The sequence below is a fragment of the Theropithecus gelada genome, chromosome X (assembly GCF_003255815.1).
Source record: "Theropithecus gelada isolate Dixy chromosome X, Tgel_1.0, whole genome shotgun sequence".
In the NCBI taxonomy this organism is placed as follows: Eukaryota; Metazoa; Chordata; class Mammalia; order Primates; family Cercopithecidae; genus Theropithecus; species Theropithecus gelada.
This window is the reverse complement of record NC_037689.1, coordinates 129,640,749-129,668,611: the sequence shown is the minus strand read 5'-3', so window position 1 is coordinate 129,668,611 and position 27,863 is coordinate 129,640,749. Positions and strand designations below refer to the sequence as shown.

Sequence of the window (27,863 nt, the reverse complement as noted above, 5' to 3'; positions counted from 1 at the left end):
TTTTTTAAAAAAACAAAACCATAAAAGCACTTAAAAGAAAGCCTTGAAGTCAGTGCCTTCCTAACTATGACTCAAAATCCAGAGGCCATTTTTTAAAATGATTGACAAATTGTGCTACACAAAAAAGAAAAACTCATGGCAAACACATGTGAGCACGCACGTGCACACACACACACACACACACACACACACACGCCATAAGACCATGAGCAATGTCAAAAGACAAAGGAGAAATAGGGAAAATATCTGTAACTTAGATATCACAGACAAAGGACTAGGCTAATTTCCCTAGTTTTTAAAGAGTTTCTAGAAATCTGTGAGAAAAGACAATAAAGCTTTTTTTTTTTTTTTTCCAGGGAGACCTAAAAAGAAATAATCGACAGCATGAACAGACAACCTACAGAATGGGAGAAAATATTTGCAAACTATGCATCCAACAGGGGACTAATATTTAGAATTTACAAGGAACTCAAACAATTTCACAAAAAAACCAACCACATTTGGGGGAAAAGATGTGAATAGACATTTTTCAAAAGAAAACATATAAATGACCAACAAGCATATGAAAAAAATGCTCACCATCACTAATCATCAGAGAAATGCAAGTTAAAACCACAATGAGATATCATCTTATACTAATCAGAATAGCTATCATTAAAAGGTCAAACAAATAACAGTTGTCAGTGAGGATGCAGAGGAAAGGGAGTGCTTGTCCACTGATGGTGGGAATGTAAATTAGTACAACCACTATGGAAAACAGTATGAAAATTTTTCAAAGAACTAAAAATAGAACTACCCTTCAATCCAGCAATCCCACTACTGAGTATCTACCTGCAAGGAAAAGAAATCATTATATTAAAAAAAGATATCTGCACTCATATGTTTATGTTTATGGCAGCACTATTCACAATAGCAAAGATATGGAATCAACCTAAATGTTCATCAACAGATGATTGGATAAAGAAAATGTGGTATGTGTACACAGTGGAGTACTATTCAGCCACAAAATAGAATGAAATGTGTCTCTTGCAGCAACATGGATGGAACTGGAAGCCATTATCTTAAGTGAAACAACCCAGAAACAGAAAGTCAAATACCACATGTTCTCCCTTATAAGCTAAAATTACTTAACCAGTACAATTGATTTCTTAATGGGTACATTATTTGGGTGATGGACACAATAAAAGCATAGACTTCACCAGTACTCAATATATATCCAGGTAACAAAATTGCACTTGTACTCCTTAAACTTTATACAAAATCTTTTAAATAAGAAAAATAAAATGGGAATGCCAAAGTAAATGAACACATCTTTCACAGTAAAAGAAATCCACACACAAAAAAGAAATTAATATAAATGTAATGGCACTGGGGCCAGGCATGGTGGCTCGTGCCTGTACTCCCAGCACTTTGGGAGGCTGAGGTGGGCGGATCTCCTGAGGTCAGGAGTTCCAGACCAGCCTGGCCAAAATGGTGAAATCCCATCTCTACTAAAAATAAAAAAAAAAAAAAAACAAAAAAAAAACACTAGCCGGGTGTGGTGGTGCACGCCTGTATTCCCAGCTACTCAGGAGGCTGAAGCAGGAGAATCGCTTGAACCTGGGAGGTGGAGTCTGCAGTGAGCGGAGATCGCGCTACTGCACTCCAGCCTGGCAGACAGAGTGAGACTCTGTCTCAAAAAATAAATAAATAAATAAATAAATAATTAAAAAAATTAAAAATAAAAAAATAAAATGTAATGGCCCTTAAACATATGAAAAGATGTTTGACTTCTCTCATAATATGAAAAGTTCAAATTTAAAACTACACCAAGATTTTTTTTCTCACCTATCAGTTTGGTAAACATTCAAAAGTTTGATACCACACTCCACTGTCAAGCCTGTATAGAAAACAGTCTCTCTCATACATTACTAATGGGACTGCAAATTAGTACAACATTTATTAGTTTGGTAGGGCTGCCATAAGAAACATCGCAGACCGGGTGGCTTAAACAACAGAAAGTAATTTTCTCACCATTCTGCAGACTAGAAGTCTGAGATCAAGGTGTTGGCAGGACTGATTTCTTCTGAAGCCTCTCTGCATGCCTTATAGATGGACATCTTCTCCTCTATGTGTCTTCACGTAGTCTTCCCTCTTTACATGTCTGTGTCCTAATCTCTTTTCATAAGGACACCAGTCGAATTGAATTACGACCCACCCTAATGACCTCATTTCAACTTAATTATTTCTTTAAAGACCCTCTCTCCAAATGCAGTCACATTCTGAGTTACTAGGGCTTAGGACTTCAATATAAGAATTTTACGGGTCACAATTCAACCCACAATTACCCTTATGGAAGGAAATCTAGATATAGCTATCCTGACTACCAATTCATTATCCTTGACCAGCAACTCTACTTCTGGAAATCTATCCCACAGATATACCCGCACACATATAAATTGACATATGTATGAAGATATTCATTTCAGTCTTGTTGAGGCTAAAATATTCATTTCAGACTGGTTGAGTGAACTTCGGTTTGTCTACACAGTGCAAAATTATGCAGCTGTGAAAAGAAATGAGGAAGTTCTCCATGCACAGGTAAGGGCAGATCTCCATGATAAATGAGGAAAAAGAATGCACAAAACAGTGTAATACTAGTATGCTACCTACATAGGATATATACATTTGTATTTGCTTGTATAAAATTTGCATAAGGAAACACTGAAGGCTGAACAACTACAACAAAATGCTAATAAAAGTGGTTACCGAGCGGGACCAGCCATGCAAATCTCTAGATGACAGTGTAATTTAAAACACTTCAAAATCATTGGAAGAAAGCTATTGCTGGGCTCTGCCTGCTGACCTGGGGAGGTCAGTGGCTCTATGGAAAACACTGTTTTCCATAACCTACTAAGGAGAGCAGCCTGTGAAGAAGCTCAGGTGTTTGGCAATCAACTCATTCCTTCCAATGCACAAGTGAAGAAGGAAACTGTTTTTCTGAATCCTGCAGCTTGCAAAGGCAAAGCCAGGACTCTATTTGAAAAAAATGCTGCCCTGATTTTACATTTATCCTGGCATAGGTGTGACTATTGTTAAGGCAGATTATGAGGTACAAGCCAAGAAATTCCTGGAACTGATGGAGAACACTTATGTGATCATTGTTGCAGGAGGAAATGGGACACTGCAGGAGGTTGTTACTGGAGTTCTTCGACAAACAGATGAGGCTACCTTCAGTAAGATTCCCATTGGATTTATCCCACTGGGAGAGACCAGTAGTTTGAGGCATAACCTCCTTACTGAAAGTGGAAGCAAACTCCAACATATTACTGATGCTACACTTGCCATTGTGAACGGAGAGACGGTTCCATTTGATGTCTTGCAGATCAAGGGTGAAAAGGAACAGCCTGTGTTTGCAACGACCAGTCTTTGATGGGGATCCTTCAGAGACGCTGGCATCAAAGTTAGCAGGTACTGATATCTTGGGCCTCTAAAAATCAATGTAGCCCATTTCTTCAGCACTCTTAAGGAGTGGCCTCAGACTCGTGAAACCTCTATCTTGTATATGGGACCTACAGAGAGACCTCCCAATGAACCAAAGGAGACCCCTGTACAAAGGCCTTTTTTGTACAGGAGAATATTACGAAGGCTTACATCTTACTGGGCACAACCACAGGATGCCCTTTCCCAAGAGGTGAGCCGAGAGATCTGGAAAGATGTGCAGCTGTCCACCATTGAACTGTCCATCACAACACAGAACAATCAGCTTGACCCAACACGCAAAGAAGACTTTATGAACATCTGCATTGAAGCCGACACCATCAGCAAAGGAAACTTTATAACTATAGGAAGTCGAAAGGTGAGAAACGCCAAGCTGGACGCCGAGGGCATGGAGTGTCTCCAAGCCAGCCAGTGCACTTTGCTTGTCCCAGAGGGAGCAGGGAGCACTTTTAGCATTGACAGTGAGGAGTATGAAGTGATGCCTGTGGAGGTGAAACTGCTCCCCAGGAACCTGCCGTTCTTCTGTGATCCTAGGAAGAGAGAACAGATGTTGGCAAGCCCCACTCAGTAAGCAGGCAGAAGACAAGTACTCCCAGACCACATTTTAAGCCACCAGTGGGACCAAAAGGGAACAGGTGCCTCAACCATCCCAACAGTGTTGTCAGAGGGTCCCAAGGGCATTTTCATGACAAGTACCCCTCTGCCCCCCTCCAGCAGTGCTTCCCAAAGTGTTCTCTGTCACCTGCTTTGCAATCAGCTTCCGTTAGTGGATGTTTTGTTTTGGTGTGACGGTCGACCCTCCTAAACACGGGCTTTCCTCAGGCTGGTTCAAGATGGAAAAGGACTTTCTTCTGTTTTCTCCCACAGTGCAACCACAGTGGAGAGCCCACAGTGGGCTTAGCCTGCCTAAGCCCTTCCATTCCCATTTTGTTCTTTGACCGTACTAGGAATTCCAGGGAACGTGCCTTCCTTCCCTGGGGACCTTTTCCTATTTCTAGGTTCCTCCACCGGTGCTGCTATTTTGTGAGCTCCGGCTCTTGCTTAGCTTTTATTTTAGTTCTATCCTCAGTCCAGAAATGTATGCAAGGTTGTTTCCCCTTTCAGCCATGGCTACAGTACTGTAAAATGCTAGTTTTTATTTTTTTTAAGTAGTGCCTCCTAAATGGTTTGCATGAGAGCCACTTGGGGTGCATGTTGAAAATTGATCTATTTGGGGTCCACCCCAAACCTAACAACCCAATTTGGGGATGGGGCTGAGGTATCTGCATTTTTTAAAAAGTCAGCCACCCTTTCCAGGTGATTCTGTAAGTTGGTCCCTCAACCGCACTTGGAGAAATAGTGTTTTAAAGCAGTGGTCCACAAAGTATTCTGCTCATGTGGCCCCCAAAAGTATTTTGAAAAATGATGTATCCCCTCACCCACCTAAGTTGACATCTAAAATTTGTCATGGGAAGTTAAATAGTTGACAAAGTATGTATTTGCTGGTGTCATGTAAATATTAGTATTTTAAAATAAAAACTGTTAGATCAGTATTTTAAACATATCCAGTACAATTTAAATATCACAACAGTTTGACACCCTTTATTCATTTATAAAAATAAATGAGCTAGTTCTTTAGTAGTTGAACATTTTAAATTGGCTTTTCTCCTTCTATATTTCCATACCACTTTCAGTCGAGAATCCTATCATGATGTAATCTACCGTGCTTGGCATCTTTTACTCATTCACCCATTATCTTCTTGTCACAAAAAATATAAATGGAAATAAGTTTTTTTAGTTCTTGCTTTAAGTATTATCTCAGTCCAGAACAAATGTTATCGTAATTATTGGTATATAATGAAAATGATATTAATATAATTCTTTGAAGATTTTCTTAGAATGTTCTTTATCCTAATTAGTTCATTTATCCAAGAATACATGAATGTTATTTACAGCTGAGATGGGGTTCAACCTCAGTTGTATTCCTTGTCTCATTTATTTATAGATGTAAGCACATAAATTCTATGGGAATAGAAAGAAAAAACATTGGTTACCAATAAGGGTGTACTGGGGACACAGAAAAGAGGGAGCAGGAGTAGAAGTGAAGTTTTCCATGTACCTTTTTATACAGTTTTTATTTCTAAATCATGTGAATTCAGATAATTAAAATTATATCTAATTTTATATTATATGTTTCTATGTAATACGCAGTTATATGGATATATTATATCTATATGTAATTATATATATGTAATTATCTATATGTAATTATATAGATATATATATAAGCATAGATAGATAGATAGATGCTTCCTAGCTTGGCTATGAAATTTCTAGTACAATTTGAGATTAACTCTAATCTTTTTACTTTTGAAAATGGCTATTCTCAGTTTATTAAAGCTTCTTCTAGGGTTTTCAAATTGTGCCCTTGTGAAATAAAGAAAATCCCCAGGGACCACAAATGCTTGCTTTCTTTATATTTTTCTTTGAAGAAAGGAGCTGAGTTTAAGAAGGCTAGAGGAAGTCCAGTTGGATTTGATGTTGACCAAACAGGAGACTGCCCAGATGCTATTGATCCCCTGCACTCAGCAGCACAAACGCCCTTGGGTGTGCATTACTTCAAGCAAACGGAAGTGTGCCCCGCTGAGTGTGGGGATGCCTGGCTGGGGGTGGGAGGACCCGAGTGCACCACATCCAGCTGGGAGTGAAATTCCTGGAGAAAGCACCCACAGCACTCTGAGCCTGCTTGCAGCCCAACGGCCTCGCTGAGAATGCTACATTTAAAAGTGCAGTTTTTGGATGATTCCCAGAAGATTTTTGTGGTTGATGTAAGTGGAAATCACATTGCTATTATTCCTTCATTATTCATTTAATAATGGTCATTTGTGAACAGCCCATTAGACAGCAATGTTATGTCTTCTTTAGGAACGAATGAAGGAGGACTGTGATTTTTAGCTTTGGAAAAATAATCTTTATTTAACATCACAATGTAGTTCATATTTTTCCATTAACCTTTCTCTTAGAACAAGTTGTCTTTTCTCAAGGGACAACAATAGCAAATTTTAAAGACAGGATAACTATTTGCAAAAAGCAAAGCAGCAATAAACTAGTTATTTTACCCAATAAGGTATTATTGTTCATTGAAATTATGTCTGTGGGTCTCACCCCATGAGCATTTGTGGGGAGAAAACTGTTGTTCTGAGGGAAAGGAGTGGGGGAAGCTATCCTCCTTTTCTGAAGAAAACCTATGGGTTACAAGGGGTAGAATTATGTAGTTGTAATGAGAACTTCAGGAAGTAATGACAAGTATGAGAGAGAAAAATAGGATAAGAGACTATTTAGTTTGATTTAGTACTTATAGTTCAGAGTTCTTAATAAATTCCTAGCTACAAGATGATTGCATACAATTATACCTCATCTCTTCAAGAAAGAACAAATGTATTAAGCACATCATTTGGTGCTCATGTTCCAACATCTTAAGATATGTACATTTTGATGTCAGGATTTATGTATGAGGATTTTGAAAAGTTCTATGTTTTCATTGGAACCAAAAATGCTATTTGCTTTGATATTTACCTTAGCTACTAACAAGAGACAAATAGATTATTTTATTTGAAATTCATACAAAATGTTCTTCTTTTCTTTTATACATGAACTGACAACTGCTGTGGCTCAGCCATGATGTTGGGTGTGTGGGTAGCCCATTTTTCCAATGAGTATTTTATTTTTATTTGAATCATGTGCTTTGTGAGTGATGACTTCATGTCTTCAGCTGCTGTTTTGCTGTCTCTTCCTTTCAGTTTTATGTGCAAAAGGCATTTTGAGGTCCATGGACCTGAATGATTTGTTTTTGTAGCAAATAGCTTCCATTAGAGGTATGAGGCATTTCCTATTATTTCTTGGAACTATGTTTAAGGGGTGGAAAATATCTTTTGAGTAGTTTATCCATTTGCAGACCGGTGGTGTATGCTCACAGTGCTGCAGTACCTGAATTAGTGAGCTGGGTATTCAAAAGATATTGCTTTAGGCTAAGTTTTTAATAGATATTTCAAGGAACTCAAAGAGAAATCTTTGACAAAAAGTGACAGAAGAGTTTTTTGAATGTTCAGTCTAATTCAGATCCATTTAAATGGGGTGGGGGGTGGATGGGGAACACAGTACCATATCTTCACAAAATTCACCCACAGAAGAGCTAGTTCCAGCAACTTAAAGACTTGATTTGGCTTCAAGTCAAACTTTCTCTTTCCAGCTGCAACACATTGTGTTCCTTAGAAAGATAATGGGAGAGATTTGATACCCAGCAATTCTGGTGTCAAAGCATGTGATCCCTTTTGCTCTGTGGAAGACTGCTTTGTAAGTAGCAATCGTGGTGTTACCCAGAGTGGCAATAGCACTGGCTGCAGTACTGTGAGTGGCTTTGTCCAGAGGAGTTAGAAGCTTAAGTTAGCATTCAGTCATCCAATAGTACCTTCTCTGCTTAACAATAGTAGATTGATGATGATGATGATGATGATGATGATGATAGTGATGATGATAATAGTGGTGATGATGATGATGATGATGATGATGATGATAGCAGTAGTGAGTCATCTGTGGATAGCACTTTAAAATTTACAAAGCACTTTCACATCCATTAGTTCATTTGATCCTCCATTCTACCTTGTGAGTGAAGGTAGGAAAAAGATCTTTTCCCATTTTGTAAGTTAAAAGATGGGGACTCAGGGAACTTAAGTGACGTGTGCACGACCACACAGCATATAATTGCAGAGCTGGACTTCCAATCCAGAACTCTGCCCTCTCCTTCATATACAATTGTAACCAGAAGACTCATCTGTCAGTAGCCTTCAGTATTGCCGATGCACATTGTTTATTTTCTGATGACCTTAAAAGGCATAGAACTTGGCACACAGTGAGCTTTTGATGACTATTGTGAACCAGTTAGTAGATCCTTCTTTTCTTAATCATGGTTGAAGAATTATGTGGGACAGTGTTCCTTCAAGGTCAGGGAGACAATGGTGTGAATCTTTTCATCTATTCAAACACTTAAAAAGCAACCTAAAGAATGCTCTATTTTATTAGTACTAACAGTCCAAATTTGATGAGGAAATGCTTGGAACCATAATAAAGAGAACCCATTAATAGCTGAGGAAGACCACATGGAGGACCTTTTGATGCTAAACTGAAGTCTCGAGAGGCATGGATCATAACCAGGGAAAATCGTCCTTCAAGATAAGATTCAAGAAAATAATTGGTTGCATAAGGGAAAATAGTGGACTCTTGGGTATTGGTGTTGATTTTACAGAAAGTGCAGTGGTAGAAATATAAAAAGGACTCATGATCAGATAAAATAATGTCACCTGGGGAAAGCTCATTGACATCCAGAACCCTTTCTCCACCCCTAGTACTATTATCTTGCTGAATTTGCCAGTGTCCAAGGTCTAACTTAGGCCTCCTAAGAAGCCTGTTTTGTCAGTACTCCACAAAAACTGGAGTCAGAGACTGACATTTAAAATTAGAATGCTAGTGTCACCATTTACAGTGGGATTGGGGACACTGGGGTCCTCTCATCATTTATATGCCAAATGATTTCAGAAGAGCCAGATCTGGAGGAATTAGATATATGATCCTAACATTCGATGGCTTGGTAATGCATCCATGTCCACAGAGGCCATGGCATTGAGACCTTTTAGTTATGTATTCATTAATTAACTCATTTAGTTAACAAATTATTATTGAGGACCTAATATGTCCCAGGCCCTGTTCTGGGAACAGTAGACTTTCCTATATTGATAGGTAAAGTTCGTGAGCAAGAGCACACTCTGGTCTGGACAATACTGCCTGGATGCTACAAATTTTGGCCTTGGTTATTCCTTTTTCTCTCATTGCATGATTGACAACTCTGCTTTCTGATCATCTTACTGTTTTTGACTTGTTAATACTTTCAGTTAGTTTATTAGAAAGAGTGGCTGCTCCCAAATACATCTTGTTTTCCTGAAGTTTCTTTGCATGTTTGTGCTCTGAGTCACTCGGTGTTGATTTTACAGATAAATTCTCTGAAAATATTAGTCAAACTTTTCTTTCATGAACTTCCAATAGTGTTTGGGGGTACAGGATAGGTTATGGGACTTCAGAATTGCTAGAATGTGCCTACTAAAGTACAATCCAATGAAGAAAATGAATTTCGTGAAAACGTCATCTTACTTTTCAAGCCCTCATATTTATTTTATAAAATTGATCATTGTCAAATATTAGCATTATTCTTAGGGCTGATCTTACCATGGACAGCTTATCTTTAGACTGTCAAGGAAGGCTCTCTAGAATGATGATGGGAGTGGGTGAGCGGGACTAAAAATTGAATAAGGTCATGATTTACAAATTAATTGCAGGTTTTAATTGTATATTTATTTTTGCTTCTTCAACATGGAGACTAGAACTTTTCTCGATGGAAAAAAGGAAGATAAGACCAAAGTTAAAGCTTTGTGAGATATTAGAAACAATAGAGGGTCAAGTTTCTAGCTTGACTATGAATCTTCAATATACACACATGCACATGTGTACACACACTCTCTCACACACATTTAGTAGTAGTGATGAGTGCCTTTGGAGAGCAACCTCTTGTTTGCTCATCTCAGGTTACATAGAGAGTTGTACAAAATGGTCATCCCATCACTGTATTTGACACAGTTCTATCTGATATCCCTTTTAGGCTGCTGCATTTCTGTCTTTGTAAAAGCTGTCATTTCTGAATTTCCAAAATGATGTTTCACTTTGATGGATTCTGGAGCCTAAAGTCAAAACAAGATGTTAAAACATCTCTACTTTCACATTTACCTGATTGCTAAGTGATTGTACTGGCCATGCAGTTGGTACCAAGTAAGAGAATATAGTAAGTTAGCTCACCTAATTCCCTTGGGAGTCCATGATAAAGGCCACTAGGCCTCATTTTTGAAAAGAGACAGAGGAGAGGCAGTGCCAGGACCGAACACCGCTCAAGTTAAGTAGGAAAGCAAAGCACAGTGATTTTTAAATTTATTAGTGGTGGAATTTACCCTTGGGATGTTTGCCCAGGGGTTGGTTTTTAAATTTGTAATGATGAAGGATCTTTAGTAGTTTGGTCAACAGTGAAACAGATAACCGATTCCATCACTTCATAAGGCAAAGTTCTTCCAACTTCAATGATATGAAATTGTTTGGTGTGGCCGGGCGCGGTGGCTCATGCCTGTAATCCCAGCACTTTGGGAGGCCGAGGCAGGCGGATCACGAGGTCAGGAGATCAAGACCATCCTGGCTAACATGGTGAAACCCCGTCTCTACTAAAAATACAAAAAATTTGCCAGGCGTGGTGGCGGGCTCCCGTAGTCACACCTACTCTGGAGGCTGAGGCAGGAGAATGGCGTGAACTCAGGAGGTGGAGCTTGCAGTGAACCGAGATCACGCCACTGCACTCCAGCCTGGGCGACCAGCGAGACTGTGTCTCAGAAAAAAAAAAAAAAAAGAAAGAAAAAAAAAGAAAAGAAAAGAAATTGCTTTGGTGTGATAGAAGGTACCTGTATTTGGGACTACAAAAACTACCAAAAAAACCCCACCACTTTAGCTACGTAATCCTGGACTAATCACTTATCTCCTTAGCTCGCTAAGTTGTTGCGAGGAGTAATACAAATGAGGTAATGTATATTTGGAGTCTGATAAACCAGGATAGATTTGACTCTGCCACTGACAAGCTGTGGAGCCGTGGGCAAGTCACTTAGGCTATCTGAGCCTTAGTTCTGTCAACTGTAAATCCTAGACTTGGGGTGTCACGAAAAACTTCCAGAAGAACAAACCATTTAAGTTGCTGAGTAGGAGTTAAGAAGGTGAAGATGGAGAGGTAGATTGTGGGGGGAAGTATGGTGATCTACACAAAGGAAAGAGCGAAGGCCAATATGCAAAAGAGAACATGGTCCTTTCACAGAACAAAAGGGCCAATCTGAGTGGAGAATGGAGTATTGAAAGGAAAATGGGAGTGACTGGAGGTCAAAGTTGAAAAAGAGGTTGGTACCTAGACCATTCAGGCAATGTATTCTATATGCAAAGAAGTGTAGTCTTTATCCTGAAGGTGTTAGAGACCACTAAAGGGTTTAAAAGTGGGGACATTAGCCTCTGCTCATCGTTCATTAATTTATGCATTTATTCATTCAGCCTATATTTAATAAAACTATGTTCTAAGTGCTAGAGATGCCAGGTAGAATCTGAATGTTCCCATCAAGTTTAGTGGACCCAATTTTAGATGGTCAAACTATATCCAAACACATATGCCCAAACATCAATATTGCAGCCTACTAGGGTTCTGAACTTAGTCAATGATGAAGACAGACAGGAAGGATAAATAAAAGACATGCTAATGAGGTAGAATTTCTAGAACCATTTGATGCCACCCTTTTGGATATGGGAGATATGTGAGAAAGTATCTAAATGACCATCAAGTTTCTGGCTTAAGTGGCTGGTGGGATGATGGCCCCATTCACCAAGATGGAGAACAGAATAGGAGGAGCAAGTTTAGAAGGGATAATGATTGGTTTTGTTTGAGATTTATAGATAGAATGATGGAAGGAAAAACACATCTGGAGTAGGGCAGACCTGAATTCTAGACCAAACCCCAACAATTTGAAGGTGTGAGACTTCAGGTGGATCACTTCAGCTCTCTGAGGATATGCCCTTATCACTAAAATGGAGATAATCCTAGCACCTACCTCATGAGGTCATTGTCATGATAAATGAGATATCAGGGATAAGTTTCCTGACACAAAGCGGGTGCTCAAACTTGTTAATTCCCCATCTCCCTGGCTTACAGACCTCTTTATTTCCATACTTTGCAAACCAACACAGAACACTCTTTCACTTTCAACTTGGACTTTCCTTTGATAATGCTTGATTTTGCAACTCACCTGCAGGTAATAGAGCTGTGCTCCCCCATTTCTGAGCTTCCTGTAGGGTTAATTTATCCTGCCTTTTTGCATGCTTTGGCCTCTGTTTAGTCAGCAGCCCCAAGAGATTTGCTCTTCCCTTTGGAGTCATTAATCCTGTCCATAAGAACTCCCTAGAGTTACCTAAAATAATGTAGGGCTTCCTTGAGGAAGCAGATGGAAATGGCCAAACCCTTTGCATTTGACTACATTCTAAATTGTTCCATGGTCACTACTCACAGTTAGGGTAACACAGTTAATAATAATGATAACAATAATATTACTGAATAATAATCACAAATGGCATTTATCAACAATTTTCTAGATGTATTTCCTATGCACTACCTTACATAAGTCTCACACACATCAAATAAGTGTCACTGTTTAGGGTTGTTATATAAATTCTCTGTGCCTTGAGGTTTTTTTTTTTCTTTGTCTGTAAAATGGGGATAATATTAGTACCTGCTCCATAGGGTCCTAACAAAGGTTAAATGATTAATATATGTAAAACACTCAGACTAGTACTAGTAAGTGCTATATAAGTGTTTGCTACACTCATGCCTCATGGAATTGGCTCCAATTGTAGATAGTGAACACGTCCTGCTTCTTATGTCCAAGCAGTAATATTCCAAGCTGACTAGGCCTAAAATATTATGTTTATCTCTATTTTATGAGTATGTGAACTGAGACACAGAGAGGTTGACTTACCCAAAGTCATATGGCTATTTAAGTTAGCAGGTGAGCTGGGATTCAAGCCCCAGTTTGTCTGGCTTCAAAGTCCTGTCTGGTCATTGATTAGATGGTAGGCTTCTTACTCAAGTGTGATTTCTATATATGCAGTGAAACTTCCTGGTTTTCCAGGACTTTGTGATGTATCCTCTAGGAGATACATCACAAGCAGCCTGCCTAAGCAGCCTGCCCCATGCTAAGTGGGATCAATCGATGTTTGTTGATAGACTAACCAACAGACTGAGCAGCCTGCCCCATGCTAGGTGGGATCAATCGATGTTTGTTGATAGACTAACCAACAGACTGAGCAGATCAGCTCACCACCACCCCGTGCCTGTACAAAGAAAGCCAAGTGAAGGAGCTTCTAAACCCAGGTCAGAAAGATCATCCTGGAATCATAGCATTCCAACCTAGCCAATGTTGGCTGTCTCTTTGCCAGATATTCATTTATCATTGCAGGGGACCCGTACTGCCTGGTGAATGTCTTTGTTTAAACTGAGCTTCCTTTGTCATTCATATCCTGAGGTGTGTTGATTGGGAGAATAAATTGAACTGAAAAAGAAAAAAGTGCTTGTGCTTCCTCTGGACCCAGGCCAGGCTGAGCAGTGGGTCAAGCATGGTTTGGGCGCTGCCTGCCCCACCCTCTGAGAGCCCCACATCTTCTGCTGTCACATGGCTTCCAGGCTGCTTTCCTGCTCCAGCTCAGAGCAAAGGCAGGGCCTCCAGCCTTCCCACTCCCACTCCTACCTGCCCCTTGACTTCCCATCCCCACAGCTGAAAGGAGGAGGGAACCTGAATGCAAGAACATTTGAGGCTATGGTGGAGGAGATTGGGGAACTGACTTTGGAGCTATAGGTGGGTGGTGGTTGGGTGTTCGTTCAAGTCTGCACTCGTGGGAATCTCTGTGAAAATTTCAGTTAGTCAGGGCCTTGCTGCCTCTTCATCTTTCATCGCAGGGAAGGCCTGCCTGCTGCCTGGTGCTGGGGAGGAGTAGCAGAAGTTGGTTCACTGCCCTGCAGCCAGAAAGATCTGCAGATCATCCCTCTGAATTAGACTCACCAGAGGAGAAGTTTCCTCTGAATTCTATAGGAGTTTCTCTCTCTCTCTTTTAAATATCCTGCATTTGCATCATTGTTTTGACCTGTCACAAACACAAATGTATTATTCTAATAAAGGCTTAACTTTAATTTGTGCCTTAAGACAATGAAGCTGTCAGTTGCAACTTGGAGAAATTATTCAAACTGACAGAGCTGAGTCCAAATTGTCTTGGGGTCAAAAGGGCATGGCCTGAGGGGGAAAATCATCTGGGAGGCGGCTGGACTGGCCCAGTAATTTCCTAAAAGAGCCTGGAGACTGCCAGCCCAGCAGCAGGGAGCAGCGCCTAGCTTTTGTGATACTAGGTGCCTCTTAGCAGCTTTGTGCCAGACTGTCAGAACTGGAAAACATTCCGCGAGACCAGTTCTACTGCTGAAAGAACCACCCTTAACAGTTCATTTGCACCCCAGGAGGTAGTGCCGAGCTGGCCAATGAGGTGCTAGGGCAAAGGCACCACTGAGAAGATCTGCTGAAGGCTGCAAAACTCAGGAAGAATGAAAGGTGACAGGTGTTCCGACGAACATTTTTCTGGGGGCTGTGGAACTCTCTGATGTATATAGCTTGTCTGGTTCTAAACACAGCTGCTGTGCAAAAGCTACAATTATTACCCCCACATCATCTAATTCCAGCCCCTTTTTCTTTATTCCGTCTCATCCTCTTTACTCACTTCCTCCTCTTCTGTGTCCAAGGTGTGGGGCCAGAAAGGGGAGGTTTGCCTGGGTGAGCTGACCCCAGGCCCTGGAAGCACTTAGGCATGGCGCCTCACCACTAATCGCTGGGCTTAGTTGTCTTAAACAAGAGGTCCTTTGTCCTCTGACATTCTTTCTATGATGACGAAATTCACCTTTCAACAGACTTTTAAAAAGACAAAGATTCTCCAGAACTTCACACTCAGAACGTTTTAAGTGATTGTAAGAGATTTGTGACAAAGTTACCGTCAATTGCCTTTAATGCTGTGAGATATCATTTCCTGACCTAGCTGCATGCCAGGAATTTCCACTTACATTATTTCATACAATCATAACTTAATACATCTGTGAAATAGGTATGATTATGCTCCTTCATTCATTCATCACTCATTTAACAAGTCCTCATGAACCCTCACTGAATCCACACACTGTGTTGGCTATCGAGGATGCAGAGATGAATGAGAAATTGTACCTAATCTCAAAGAGCTCATTGGCTAGGGGAAGAATCAGAGATATAACCAGGTATGTATATTATGGTGTGATGTGTACAAATGACAGTGGAAAGGATAATTTTTTTCTAGCACAGCAAAAGAGGGGCATCTAACCAAGATTGAAATGTGTATGTGGAGGGGACAGACAAGCAGAGTTTTCTAAGGAAGGTGATGTCTAACCTGAGTCCCAAATAGCCAGTACTAATTATTTAGGTATGTGTTGGGGAGTTGGGGGACTATAGGCAAACAGAGATGAAGGTTGGTCCAGACAGAGGGAGAAGCAGGAAAAGGCTTGTGGAGTAGATTAATCTGATTGAATCTTAAACTTGAGGGCAGAGGGGGCTGAGAGAGAGTTGTGAGAGACTGAGGGCTGAGACAGGAGAGACAAGCAGGAACTGATGAAACAGCTAAATGCCTAGGCAGATAAAAAGGGGTCCCCAGCTGGGCGTGGTGGTTCACGCCTGTAATCCCAGCACTTTGGGAGGTCAAGGCAGGCAGATCACGAGGTCAGGAGATCCAGACCATCCTGGCTAACATGGTGAAACCCCGTCTCTACTAAAAATGCAAAAAATTAGCCAGGCGTGGTGGCGGGCACCTGTAGTCCCAGTTGCTCAGGAGGCTGAGGCAGGAGAATGGCATCAACCCGGGAGGCGGAGCTTGCAGTGAGACGAGATCGTGCCACTGCACTCCAGCCTCAGTGACAGAGCAAGACTCCGTCTCAAAACAAAAGGGGGTTCCCCAGAGAATCTCTGACCCACCCCAGAAGTGTTTACTTCAGTCGCTTTTGTGCAGATGGGGGAACCTGCCCAGGGCCTTGTCTGAGCGTTCCCACATGCACACTGGGAGAATAGGGCAGAGCCATGGGCAGGGGGAGGAGCTTGACCTCTTCAGTTCCTGTGCAGTGGTCTGGGATTCAATTTTCTGTGAGGTCAGGGACCTATTAGCAGGAGCGCCATCTCCCTTTGCTGAGTTTTTTTTTTTTTTTTTTTCTTTTTTTCCCTTTTTGCCCAATAAAATCCTGCCCTACTCACTCTTCAATGTGTCCGCGTGCCCAATTTTCCTGGTCGTGTGACAAGAACCTGGTTTTGGCTGAACTAAGGAGCAAAATTCTGCACCACAAAGTCATAAAAAAGATTTTTCATATAAAGAAATCAAGGTTCAGCAAGGTAAAATATGAGCTCAAGGTCATACAACTGCAAGTAAGTACAGAGTCAGGAATTAAAAGTAGATGTGTTAATTCCAATCCCCAACTCTCTCGCCTATGGTTTGGTGCCTCCAGAATTCTGATGCACAGTTTGGGTTCATATAATTTTTTCACTGCTTTACCAAGCAAGAACTACCACTGCCACGATTCCTTCCCATAATTTGTATTCATATTTCCATATTTAATTAAAGTTTTACACAAAAAAATTAGTTAGACATTTTAGTATTTAATTCAAAGTGTCAAGCAAAAACAAGACAACCAAAAATGTACCCCAAATAAGCTGGGAAAATTCAGTTTCTGGAAAAACATATCCTAAAGAAATAAAGTTGTATGTAGATACATGTACATCTTTGTGTACTAAGATGTTTATCTTAGTGTTCTTTGCAATAGCTCAAGGGAGAAAACAACTTACATATCCAACAAGGTAGTTTCATATAACAGAAACTAATGATGATATTCACAATATAATACTAAATTTATTTTGAAGTCGGTCACCAAAAGGTATTATTATGTCACGTGCATTGAGCTTTACTCTGTGATCCTTAGAATGGCTGTCTCTTGATAGGTGGGATTAGGAGTACATTATTTCTTCTTGCTTTTCTGTTTCTTTTGTTCCCTGTTTTTTAAATAAGCATATATTGCTTTTGGAATGAGGCCAAAAAACAAACAAACAAAAAAGAGAAAACAATAAAAGAATCTTCATTGAAAACACAGTTCCAATGATAAGTATGTGAAGTAAAGCATATGTTACCTCGATTTAACCATTCCATAATCTACATATTTTAAAACTTCATGTTGTACATGATAAATACATGTAATTTTTATTCATCCATTAAAAATAATAAATAAAAATAAATAAAAACACTTGCTGTATATGATCCACTACCTGCATAAGCAGTCAAAATCCTCTCATAACGGCAGGGCCACACTTTCCCAGCTGCTCATAGCCACATTATATGATATGTATAGGTTTGAGGCAATTGCTCCAAAATATCAACCCCATTCCCCACTAGCCTAAAATTATTACTCTTTTCCAACCTAAATAGTAATGGTAATAGCTAATATATATCAACAGAATATTTATTATGTGCCAGACACTAGTCTAAATATTTTACATGTATCAGCTCATTGAAATCCTCAATGAAGTAGGTGTTACCAATATTCCCATTTTACAGATGAGCTAACTGGAAAGAAGTGAAGTAACTTTCCCAAGGTCACAGAATAGTGAGTGGTACAAACAGGATTTGAACAGGGACAAGCTGGATTAAGAGCACATGCACTTGACCACTCCATCCACTCTTTGAAGCTAGCCCTTCAAGAACCACCATGTTGGAATTATCTCAGCATTTGATTTTATTTATTTTATTGTATTTTTAAATTTTATTTTATTTTAAGTTTCGGGATACATGTGCAGAACGGACAGGTTTGTGACATAGGTAAACGTGTGCCATGGTGGTTTACTGCACCCATCAACCCATCACCTAGGTATTAAGCCCCACATGCATTAACTATTCATCCTAATGCTCTCCCTCCCCCGGCCCCAACCCAAACGGGCCCCAGTGTGTGTTGTTCCCCTCCCTGTGTCCATGTGTTCTCATTGTTCAGCTCCCACTTATGAGTGAGAACATGTGGTGTTTGGTTTTCTGTTCCTGTGTTAGTTTGCTGTATCTCAGCACGTTATATCTTAAATGGCTCTTATTTGTGTTGGGAGTGGTTGTGTAAAACACAGGGTCAGCAGTTGCTGGCGAAGTGGGCCCTGTAAGAGCTCTAAGAGAGCTTTCATAGGACAAATGGAAAATGGAAACGATTCAGAGAAATGGACAAAGTTAGAAAAATACGTGGCATCTGAGAATCATATGAGGCCAGAAAGAAAGGTCATTCTTTGGAGCTCAGTGGGTGGGGTTATGAGGTCAAAAGGATGCAGTAAATTCCTTTGATTTTGAGAAGGCAAGCAATAGTTGTTGAATAGTTACTGCTTACTCTGAAACATAATAGATATTTAGTAAATATCTGTTAAATCAATGTAAGAGTGGATTCTGTTCTTGCTCTCAGCTGGTAGGCAGCTAATCCTTGCTCCAATGAGTTAGCTGATAGAATGTCAGTCGATAAAACATTCTAGGAAGTTAAGTGTTAAGTCAGAAGGGGTGTGGTGCAAACATTTCATGTATTGCAGTAATAATTTTTTTCCTGGACCAGCCCTGCACACATGTGAAACTGTGTGGTCGCAGTATGCCCTCACTGACTATTCGAAATGGGGTTGCCAGAATAAATGAGAAACGCCCTGCCTCAGACTTACCCATAGTATAACAAATGAGAGGTCATTTCTACTCCTAGGAATCTACAAAGACTCCTCAGGTCTCTCTGTGGAAGCCACCGTGAACCTGTTTGTTCATTTCTGCATTTGGAGGAATGTGGACTAGAGCCTCCTAAGCTGAGAAAAGCAAATGTCAAATTCAACATTCAGAAGGGAAGAATATCTTTGGTTTTGATTTTTAAATAGCAGTGAGTCAGCTTAACCAGATCCTTCTGTACAAATAATTCCACCTAAGCAATTAAAGGAGAAAAGTATTGGAAGAACTTGCATTGGGAGTGTACAACTAATTTTAAGACACAAAGGTTAGTATCCCTTGGGATGTAGTTTCCCATTAAAGATTGCTAATAAGTTACAAATCCTACCACTACTCCCTTCTCAGGTTTCCCACAATTCTACATTTAGAAAGTTAAACCATGCTTTCTCTTTCTGTCTTGTGCATTAGTCTTTTAGATGTGTAGTACTTAAAAGAAATACACGAATTAAAAATGTTCTGGGTTTGGCTGTACTTGTACGTGGGTACAATTAGAGAATTCCAGACAACGTTTTGAGTTATGCTGCATACCCTAAAAATAGAGCCACCATATTTAAATAGCCTTGAGGAGAAAGGATGGCAGAGGTCCTTAAATCTGGGGCCAGCCCCAGACTAATCCAGACTGAGAAGAATCTGTAATCACTAGGCTTACAAGTTCAAGTCACTCCAAGGCTCACAAGTGTGAGTTAGCACTTAGGACTGGGATGACTACAGGCTGGTGTAGGCTAAAAGAAAAGGGGCAGAAAGCTGTAAAGCAGGCCCCGGAGTTAAGTTACACTGCTGAGCTGTAAGCAGGCCCAGCAGTTAAATTCAACAAATCTTTGAGAATCACCTACGGTGTGCACGACATATTTGGCAATCGGTCAAGAGGAGAGTAGACCTAAGTGGAACCTAACTGGTTGCCATTGTAGGTCCAAGTTAGTACCAAGCAGCAGGAACCCAAGTGAAGAGACTAGGTGAACATCAGGATTAGGGACTTGGGTAGATGTGTGGGTAGAAAAAGAAGAGTGAAATAACAGGTCCTAAGTGACTGCTGCAAGGGTGGAGCTTGGCAAGAAGCCAAGTCAAGACTGAGGCAGGGGCCTCTTTTAGGTTTCCTGCTCTAGGGCAGAACTGGTCCCTTAGTGTAGTCCACAGGTGTCAACAAGCAAGCACACCTGGCTAACGTGGAGATGTGGGAAGGGTGAGAAATAAGACACTTCTGGACAGGGAGATCAGCTTGAGTGATCGCTCATATGACCTCTCATTTTTGCTAATCAGTTTGAATCCTGTAGAGGTTGTATATTTTTAATTTAAAATTGTATATCCAGCTTCAAAAACAGTAGAACCTAAGTTCATTATAAATAGATGAGAAAATTCTGGTAAGCAAATGAAGAAAATAAATTTCAAGTATAATCCTACCACCAAGATTTTAGCATTTTGGTGTGCATTTTATACATTGAAATTCTACTTCTTTAATGGATCCCTAAATTCCACATATGCCTCCCCATTCCATTTAGTTTGGAATAGTTTCCTGAATATATTCAAAAAGATTTTCTGTTCAGTCAATGCAGATTCCCCACAGTAACCCTAATATGCTGGTTTTCATGGCCTCTTAGTAAGTAGATGTTTTATAAGGCATTATTCCTTGATTACTTCTTTATAGGGTTTCTGTGAAATTCACAACCTGTCAGAACAGCATGGCTTCCAACCTGCTCACAGCCCTGCTGGGCAACACAGTGAGCACTCTTTCTAAATGGAGTAAAGCTGATTCTAGGAAAAAAGAGACAGACTCAGGGAGCAAGTGAGAAAAGGGAGGCTAAAGGAGAAGGTGAAACATTGAAGTCATAAGCAGAAGGCGGGAAAAGTGAGTCAAGGATGCAGTCCAAAGGTGAGAAAAGATAATAAAGTCATGTAACATGGTTACCAGAGGCTGGGAAGAATAGTAGGGGGTTGGAGACTTGGGGGGAGGTGGGGATGTTTAATCAGTAGGAAAAAAAATAGAAGAATAAGAATAAGACCTGTTATTTGATAGCACAAAGTGACTATAGTCAATAATAACTTAATTGCACATTTTAAAATAACTAAAGAGTGTAATTGGATTGTTTGTAACTCAGAGGATAAATGCTTGAGGAGATGGATACCCCATTGTCCATGATGTGCTTATTTCACATTGCATGCTTGTATCAAAACATCTCCTGTACCCCATAAATATATACGACTACTATGTACCCACAAAAATTAAAAAATGTAAAGTGAGGTAAACAGAGTGACTATGACAGGAAGAAATGAATGAAAAAAACAAGTTCTAGCTGTTTATCTCTCTCTTATCCTTCATACACCTAGATATTAGTTTTCTCTTTACATTTAAGGAGAGCCTGGTATAATGAAATGAGCCCATTACTGGAGGCCAGAAGACCTGGGTTCCACTCCCAGGTCTGTCATTAACCTGCTGAAAGATCTTAGGCAAGTCTCTTACCTGCTCTGGATCTAAATCTCCCCACTTGTAAAATATGGGCTTGGAGTACATGATATCTAACGGTCTGTTTTGTCCTGGGTGTCTCCTATTGCTAGGTATATACAGAATCAATTTCACGTTAAAATATAATTCCAAGTACCATTTAGAATTTGGTTGTGCATCATGCCCACCACATGGATTTAATGCTAAAGCGTTATGTGGAAACAAATAATTATAATTGTTTTAATTACCCAGAGTAGCTAGTAATTTCTATAAGACTTGGGAGCACTGTCTTAAGAATGCTGTTATTACACTGTCACTTTTCCACGGTCTTTCCAATTTAGGCATGATAATTTCAATGTCCCAGGAGTGGAGACAAGATTGCTATTAAGCTGATAATCTTGCTGGTAATCTTGTTCTTCCCCCCTTCCCCCCAACCCCACCCTTAGTATGAAGGTTAACACTGAGCAGTGAGAGTCTCTTAGACTCCATCCAGTTACTCCACCAAAGAATGTGAATCAGATGCAACCTGTCCAGGTCATTGTCAGGCCTGCATAAGGTCTCAGGCAATTATACATAATCACTTCCTTGTAGCTTTGAAAAGGTGTCTGACAGAAGGTATCGTCTATCAGGTGCTGGACTAGCTATCTGATTCCAGAGTTCTCTTCCTAGCTTGGTTTGGTCGGCGTCAATATGGCTGTGGGCATAGGGGGTGGTGGTCAGGCAGCTGTTCAGCTTGATTCTCCAGGAACCCCCAGGAGAGTCACGTGGGCCAGAAATCTTTCTGGGCAGTTAATCCTAAGCAACGTTAAGCCTTCCATCTTTCACACATGCAGCACTTTGAACTGCTTTATGTTTTCAGAAATAAAATAAAAACCAGCTGTAATTTGGTGTGAATTTCACACGTGCACAAGCATCTAAAAGGCTTGTTCTCTCTCCTTACCCCCACCAGGAAACCTTAAGTACCCAGTCAAACTGTGCTTCCCTCAAAGGTTTATTGCTGAGTCCTGTGGGCTCTGGGGAAAGGGCCTTGGTTCACTTCCTACTTATTCTTTGATGTGTCTAACTGCACCTTGCTCTCCACCAGATGCTAAAAGATTAGACTGCCTGCAGAGAGAGCTCCATTTTAGAAGGAACTGCTGCTACCTGGTAATTAGCCTCTCACCACTCTTAGCAGTTTTCCTTTTACCAGGAGTTAAAACCCCAGGAAGGGTTACAGTTTGGTCAATGAATTTCTTCTGCCTCTGCCCTGAAGGAGCTGCCTTTCCTAGTTCCCTAGGTGATTTACTGAGTGCAGACTTTCAAATTATGTTCAGCTTATTTCCTAGAAAACTTGTTGCAGCTGACTATATTGGTAAATGTGTAAAATATGAACCTTTTTTAAAAATTTCAGAATATTTGCATTTTTACCAAAAAGTAAAATAGTCTTTAAAAAGAATCCCTCCTAGGGTTTATCCCTCAAGAAGTTCTGAGATTCCTGGATGTAGCCTGCAGAAAAAGTCTTACCTTCAGAGGAGTTTAAGCTCTCTGTAAATAAGGTGCACACCTATTGATGTTTATAAACAGACCTCAGTCGAGTTGAAGGAGTGCAGACCAAGATTTCACCAGATGGCTGAAATTAAATCAGCATCACTGAAAACATGCTTAGCCTAGAATTGCACTAAATGGTATCAAAATGTAGAACTATCTCCACACTTCCTGTTCTAATTAACACAAGTCCAATCCTCTCAGTGGAATGTTCTACTTGGTTCTGGCTTCCAAAATGCTATTTGGAGTTCAGGATTTGAAGAGTAAATGACTGATGGAAATTAGCCACAATGAGCTTATACTATTATGGATGGAACCGGTTCTGGGCCAGTGTCACAGTGGGTGATTGGTGTAAGTTACAAAAGGGATAATACATGGGGAAGCTCTGAGGTTTACCAAAAGACCAGAAGGAAAATACCAGGTGGTTGGCCAGACACGCTGGCTCATGCCTGTAGTTCCAGCACTTTGGGAGGCTGAGGCGGGTGGATTGCTTGAACTCAGGAGTTCGAGAGCAGCCTGGGCAACATGGCGAAATCCCATCTCTACCAAAAATAAAAAAATTAGCCAGTCTTATAACCCAGTCTCAAAATAAGTAAATACATAGATAAAAAATTTAAAAACAAAATTAAAAAATTAAAAAAAGAAAATGCCAGGTGGTGGACTTAATTTTTTGTGTTTATTTTTCTTTTTATTTGACACAGAGTCTTGCTCTGTTAGCAAGGCTGGAGTGCAGTGATGTGATCATATTTCACTGCAATTGAACTCCTGGGCTCCCACTTCAGCCTCCTGAGTCGCTGGGACTACAGGCATGCACCACCATGCCCAGCTAATTGTTTAATTTTTATAGAGACATGGTCTCACTATGTTGCCCAGGCTGCTCTTGACCTCCTGGCCTCAAGCAATTCTCTTGCCTTGGCCTTCCAAAGCTCTAAGATCACAGGCATGAGCCACTGTGCCTGGCCCAGGTGGGTGACTTTAAAAGGAATTGGTGAACAAAATAGGTTGTCAGAAGGAGATTTTATAAGTTAATGCCACAGAAAGCTTTTGCTATGAGAAGCCATGATTTTCTTTTCAGACCTGTGCAAATGCTAAGGAGTGTTGAAGGAGGGGTTCAAATACGTGCACACATTGGTGAGGAATATTCTGAGCATCCCCACTCTCAGATAGGGTGGTGTGGGGAGAATTCAGTAACAAGGGATGGGGAGTACGCGAGGCAAAACTGCTTGGGTAGCCCCTTGTTGTGCATGTGGTCTGTGGGCCAATTGGTAAAGAAACAAATGTCAAGGATGAGCAAAGTGATGCATAAAGGTGAATGAAAGACGGTAAAATGAAGCCTAAACTCAGGGATGATGCACATAAACACGTATCCCGGCAGAAGGCAAAAGGGGAGCAAGCCTGTAGGACCTGTAAAGAGAATACCAGGAATCTCTAGGACACTCCCTCTCTCTTAACCTCCCCAAGTCCAATTGCACCTACTATAGAACCATCTCTCCCATTTTTACCTCTTTCTATTCTCACTACCACTGTCTTAATCCAGGCTACCATCTTTTCTCACCTGAACTATAGCAGCCCCAACTTGGCTACCTGTCACCTGTTTTACCCCCTCCTCCACCTATCCCTTAAACCATCATTCCTCAAAGTGTAGTCCACAGACCAGCAACATCGGTCTCGCTTGGGAGCTTGTTAGAAAAGTATATTCTCAGGCCTCACCACATATCTATATAATCTGAACCGGCATTTTAACAAGATCCCCAGGTGAATCATATGCACTTTACAGCTTGGGCAGCAATGCCCTAACTACTTTTAGGCTGGTGTCTCTAAGACACAACTCTGACCATGTCAAGTCCCTGCTGAATATCATCCAGCTACTCCTAACCCCACCCTGTACCTCACCTTCAAGGCACATGGCTTCACATGCCACAAACAGCTCCCCTTGGTATGACTTCTGCCCACTTTTCCAGGCCCAGGGTCTCACTTTCTCCTTTAGCAAAACCAAACTGCTTGCAGTTTCATTGTTCAAACCAGGTTTTCTAATCTCTTCTGCCTCTAACACTCTTCTTCTTTCCCCTGGCTAACTCCAATTCTTGCTTCACACCTCAGCTTAGACGTCCCATCTGTTAGAAATCCTTTCTACTACGCTCTCACCCATCTTTATGGGTTAGGTGATCTCACATTACCCCCTGCATACATCCCTCCATAAAATCACTTAGCTCAACCTGCTGTGATTAACCATGGATGTGCCTGTCTTGTCTGCCAGCCTATGTGTTCCTTGGTGGTAATTCCTATGTCTTGTTCATCTCAGTGTCCCCGGAGCCTAGAAGAGTATGTGGCATAAGCAGGTGCTCAATAATCTGTGTTGAATTGAAGGGACAGTAGAAAGGATCACAAAAGGGTAATGGCATACACAAAAAGGAAAGGGCAAGCACATGAAAATTAAGCCCAGAGTTTTGGCAGATAAAAATTACAAACAGGAAAAGAAAAAGAGCTCGAAAAAGACAAACAATAGAGTAAAAAGCATGCTAAAGGAGAGATGAGGCGTTGACTTTTACAGTGTTTATTAAGGAGAAGGTTAAGACTGATGAAACAGTTCTCTGTCTCTGTTTTTGTGTGTGGCTGTTATGGCTGAGACTTACCTATGAAAATGTGGAATCAGAAGGTTAAAATGACCAAAAGGTAATTTATTTACTTGCCACCTGGAGAAATGATCAGCTGATACTGGTTTATCTGAGAGAAAACCAATAGTTATGTATGTGATTCTAAATATTGCAGATCTTGAACATTCAAATAAATATTGCCCTTGTCAAAACAGACCCCTCAGATGGTATAAATGCTAATAGCTAGGTGTAATCCATTCTCACACTGCTATGAAGAAATACCCGAGGCTGGGCAATTTATTTTGTTTTTTAAGAGCTTTAATTGATTCACAGTTCCGCATGGCTGGGAAGGCCTCAGGAAACTTATAATCATGGCGGACGGGCACCTCTTCACAGGGCTGCAGGAGAGAGAATGAGGGCAAGCAGAGGAAATGCCAGACACTTATAAAACCATCAGATCTTGTGAGACTCACTCACTGTCACGAGAATAGTATGGGGGAAACCTTGCCCATGATCCAATTACCTTCATCTGGTCCCGTCCTTGACACGTGGGGATTATTGTAATTCAAGATGAGATTTGGGTGGGGACACAGAACCAAACCATATCATCAGGTGACCACACACCAGGATTTGTCCAAGACAGGCCTGGTTTATACCTGTTGTGACAATATCCTTATTACAAGTGCCCCTTGTTATCCTCTAAAGTGTCCAGGTTAGGTTCATAAATTATATGGGCACCTAGAAGTAGTCAACACTTATTGAGTTCTTCCTATGTGTCAGACACTGTGTAAAGTACTTTACACGAATACTCTCACTAGAAGCTCACTATGATCCCTTTTGAAATAGACATGCAATTCACATAACAGTAAGTTAATCAAATTCATCCTTTTAAAGTGTACAATTCAGTGGTTTTTTTTGTATATTCATTATGTTGTGCAACTATCCCAACCATCTAATCCCAGAATATTTTCATCACCTCTAAAAGAAACTCTATGCTCATTATTAGTCACTCCCACCCAGCTGCTGGAAACCACTAATTTACTTTCAGTCTCTAGGGATTTGCCTATTCTGGCTAGTTCATAGAAATTGAATCATATAATATGTGACTTTTTCTTTCTGGCTTCTGACAGTTCTATTTTACAACTGAGGAAACTGAGGCTCAGAGAGATAAGTCTGCCCACGATCACTCTTCTACTGGGTAGAGGAGTCGGAACTAGACCCAGGTGTGTCTGGCTCCAAAGCAAACATTCTTAGCCACCATGCTGTGCTGCCACCTCATATTTATTGCAAAGGCTCAGCACATTCTTGGAACTCTTATTTGGCCCTCTGTAGCTGGGCACATTCTTTCCAAAATGCCTCACAAATCTTCATTATTTGAGAGGGAATTTAGTGTTTGAGAAGAGCCAAAAGTCATAAAGAGCAAATATGGTAACTAAAGTGGACCATCAAGCTGGGTCATTGCTATAGACTGACTTGTATTCTCCCAAAATTTATATGTTGAAGCTCTAACCCTCAGTGTGACTTTATTTAGTTAGGACTTTTAGGATGTAATTAAGGTTAAATAATATCATAAATATGGAGTCCTTATCCGATAAGATTGGTAGCTTTATAAGAAAAGGAAGATTCTCTCTCTCTCTTTCTCTCGCTCTCTCTCGCTCTCTCTCCACCATGTAGAAATGTAGTGAAAAGGCAGCCATTTACAAACCAAGAAGGGAGCCCTTACCACAGCCCAACCATACTGGCACCCTCATCCCAGGTCTCCAGCCTCTAGAAATGTGAGAAAATAAATTTTTATTGTTTGAGCCACCCACTCTATGGTATTTTGTTATGGTAGCCTGAACTGGCTAAGACAGTCATATTTGGGGATAAAAAATGAAGCATAACCATTAAGTCAGGAGAATGAGTGATTATCATCTGTGACTTTGAGAATAATTTCCTGAAGGGGGCGTAAGAAATATTTTGAATGCTAGAGTCAGCATTGGAAACAGGGGAAGCATCTATAAGACATTTTGTATGACACTATGCTTTTAACTTTTAGAATACCTATTGTATTTCTCTGGAAAATATAACAAGTATAAGAAAAAAGTAAAAATAACCCATTATGCTACTATTAATGATATGCTATATTTCCTTCCAATCTATCTTTTCCTGAAACCTTAATTGTATAGTCTGTATTTTTTTAAAGCACACAATTAATATGTAAGATACATTAAAATTTCTCTGTTTTAAAAAATCTTTTAATTTTAGGTTTGGGAGTACATGTGAAGGTTTGTTACATAGGTAAATTTGTGTCACAGGGTTTTCTTGTACAGATTATTTCATCACCCAGGTATTAAGCCCAGTACCCAATA

General features: G+C 40.4%; 1 protein-coding gene and 1 pseudogene across 3 annotated transcripts in view; both read left to right on the top strand.

The window, feature by feature from the left end:
- Positions 1–2,777: 2,777 nt before the first annotated feature.
- Positions 2,778–4,327, top strand: LOC112616003 (annotated as a pseudogene). Its single transcript, XR_003117529.1, has one exon. The product of XR_003117529.1 is annotated as an acylglycerol kinase, mitochondrial pseudogene (transcript).
- A 1,725-nt stretch (positions 4,328–6,052) lies between these two features.
- The window catches only part of FRMD7 (FERM domain containing 7), a 51,210-nt gene continuing 29,399 nt past the window's right edge, over positions 6,053–27,863 (top strand). Inside the window, exon 1 of one of the 2 annotated variants that reach the window (XM_025372550.1) lies at positions 6,053–6,287. In XM_025372550.1, coding sequence (XP_025228335.1) covers positions 6,231–6,287 — 57 coding nt within the window. In that variant the 5' untranslated portion in view covers positions 6,053–6,230. The remainder of the gene's footprint in view (positions 6,288–27,863) is intronic. The other variant, XM_025372551.1, reaches the window with a different exon arrangement.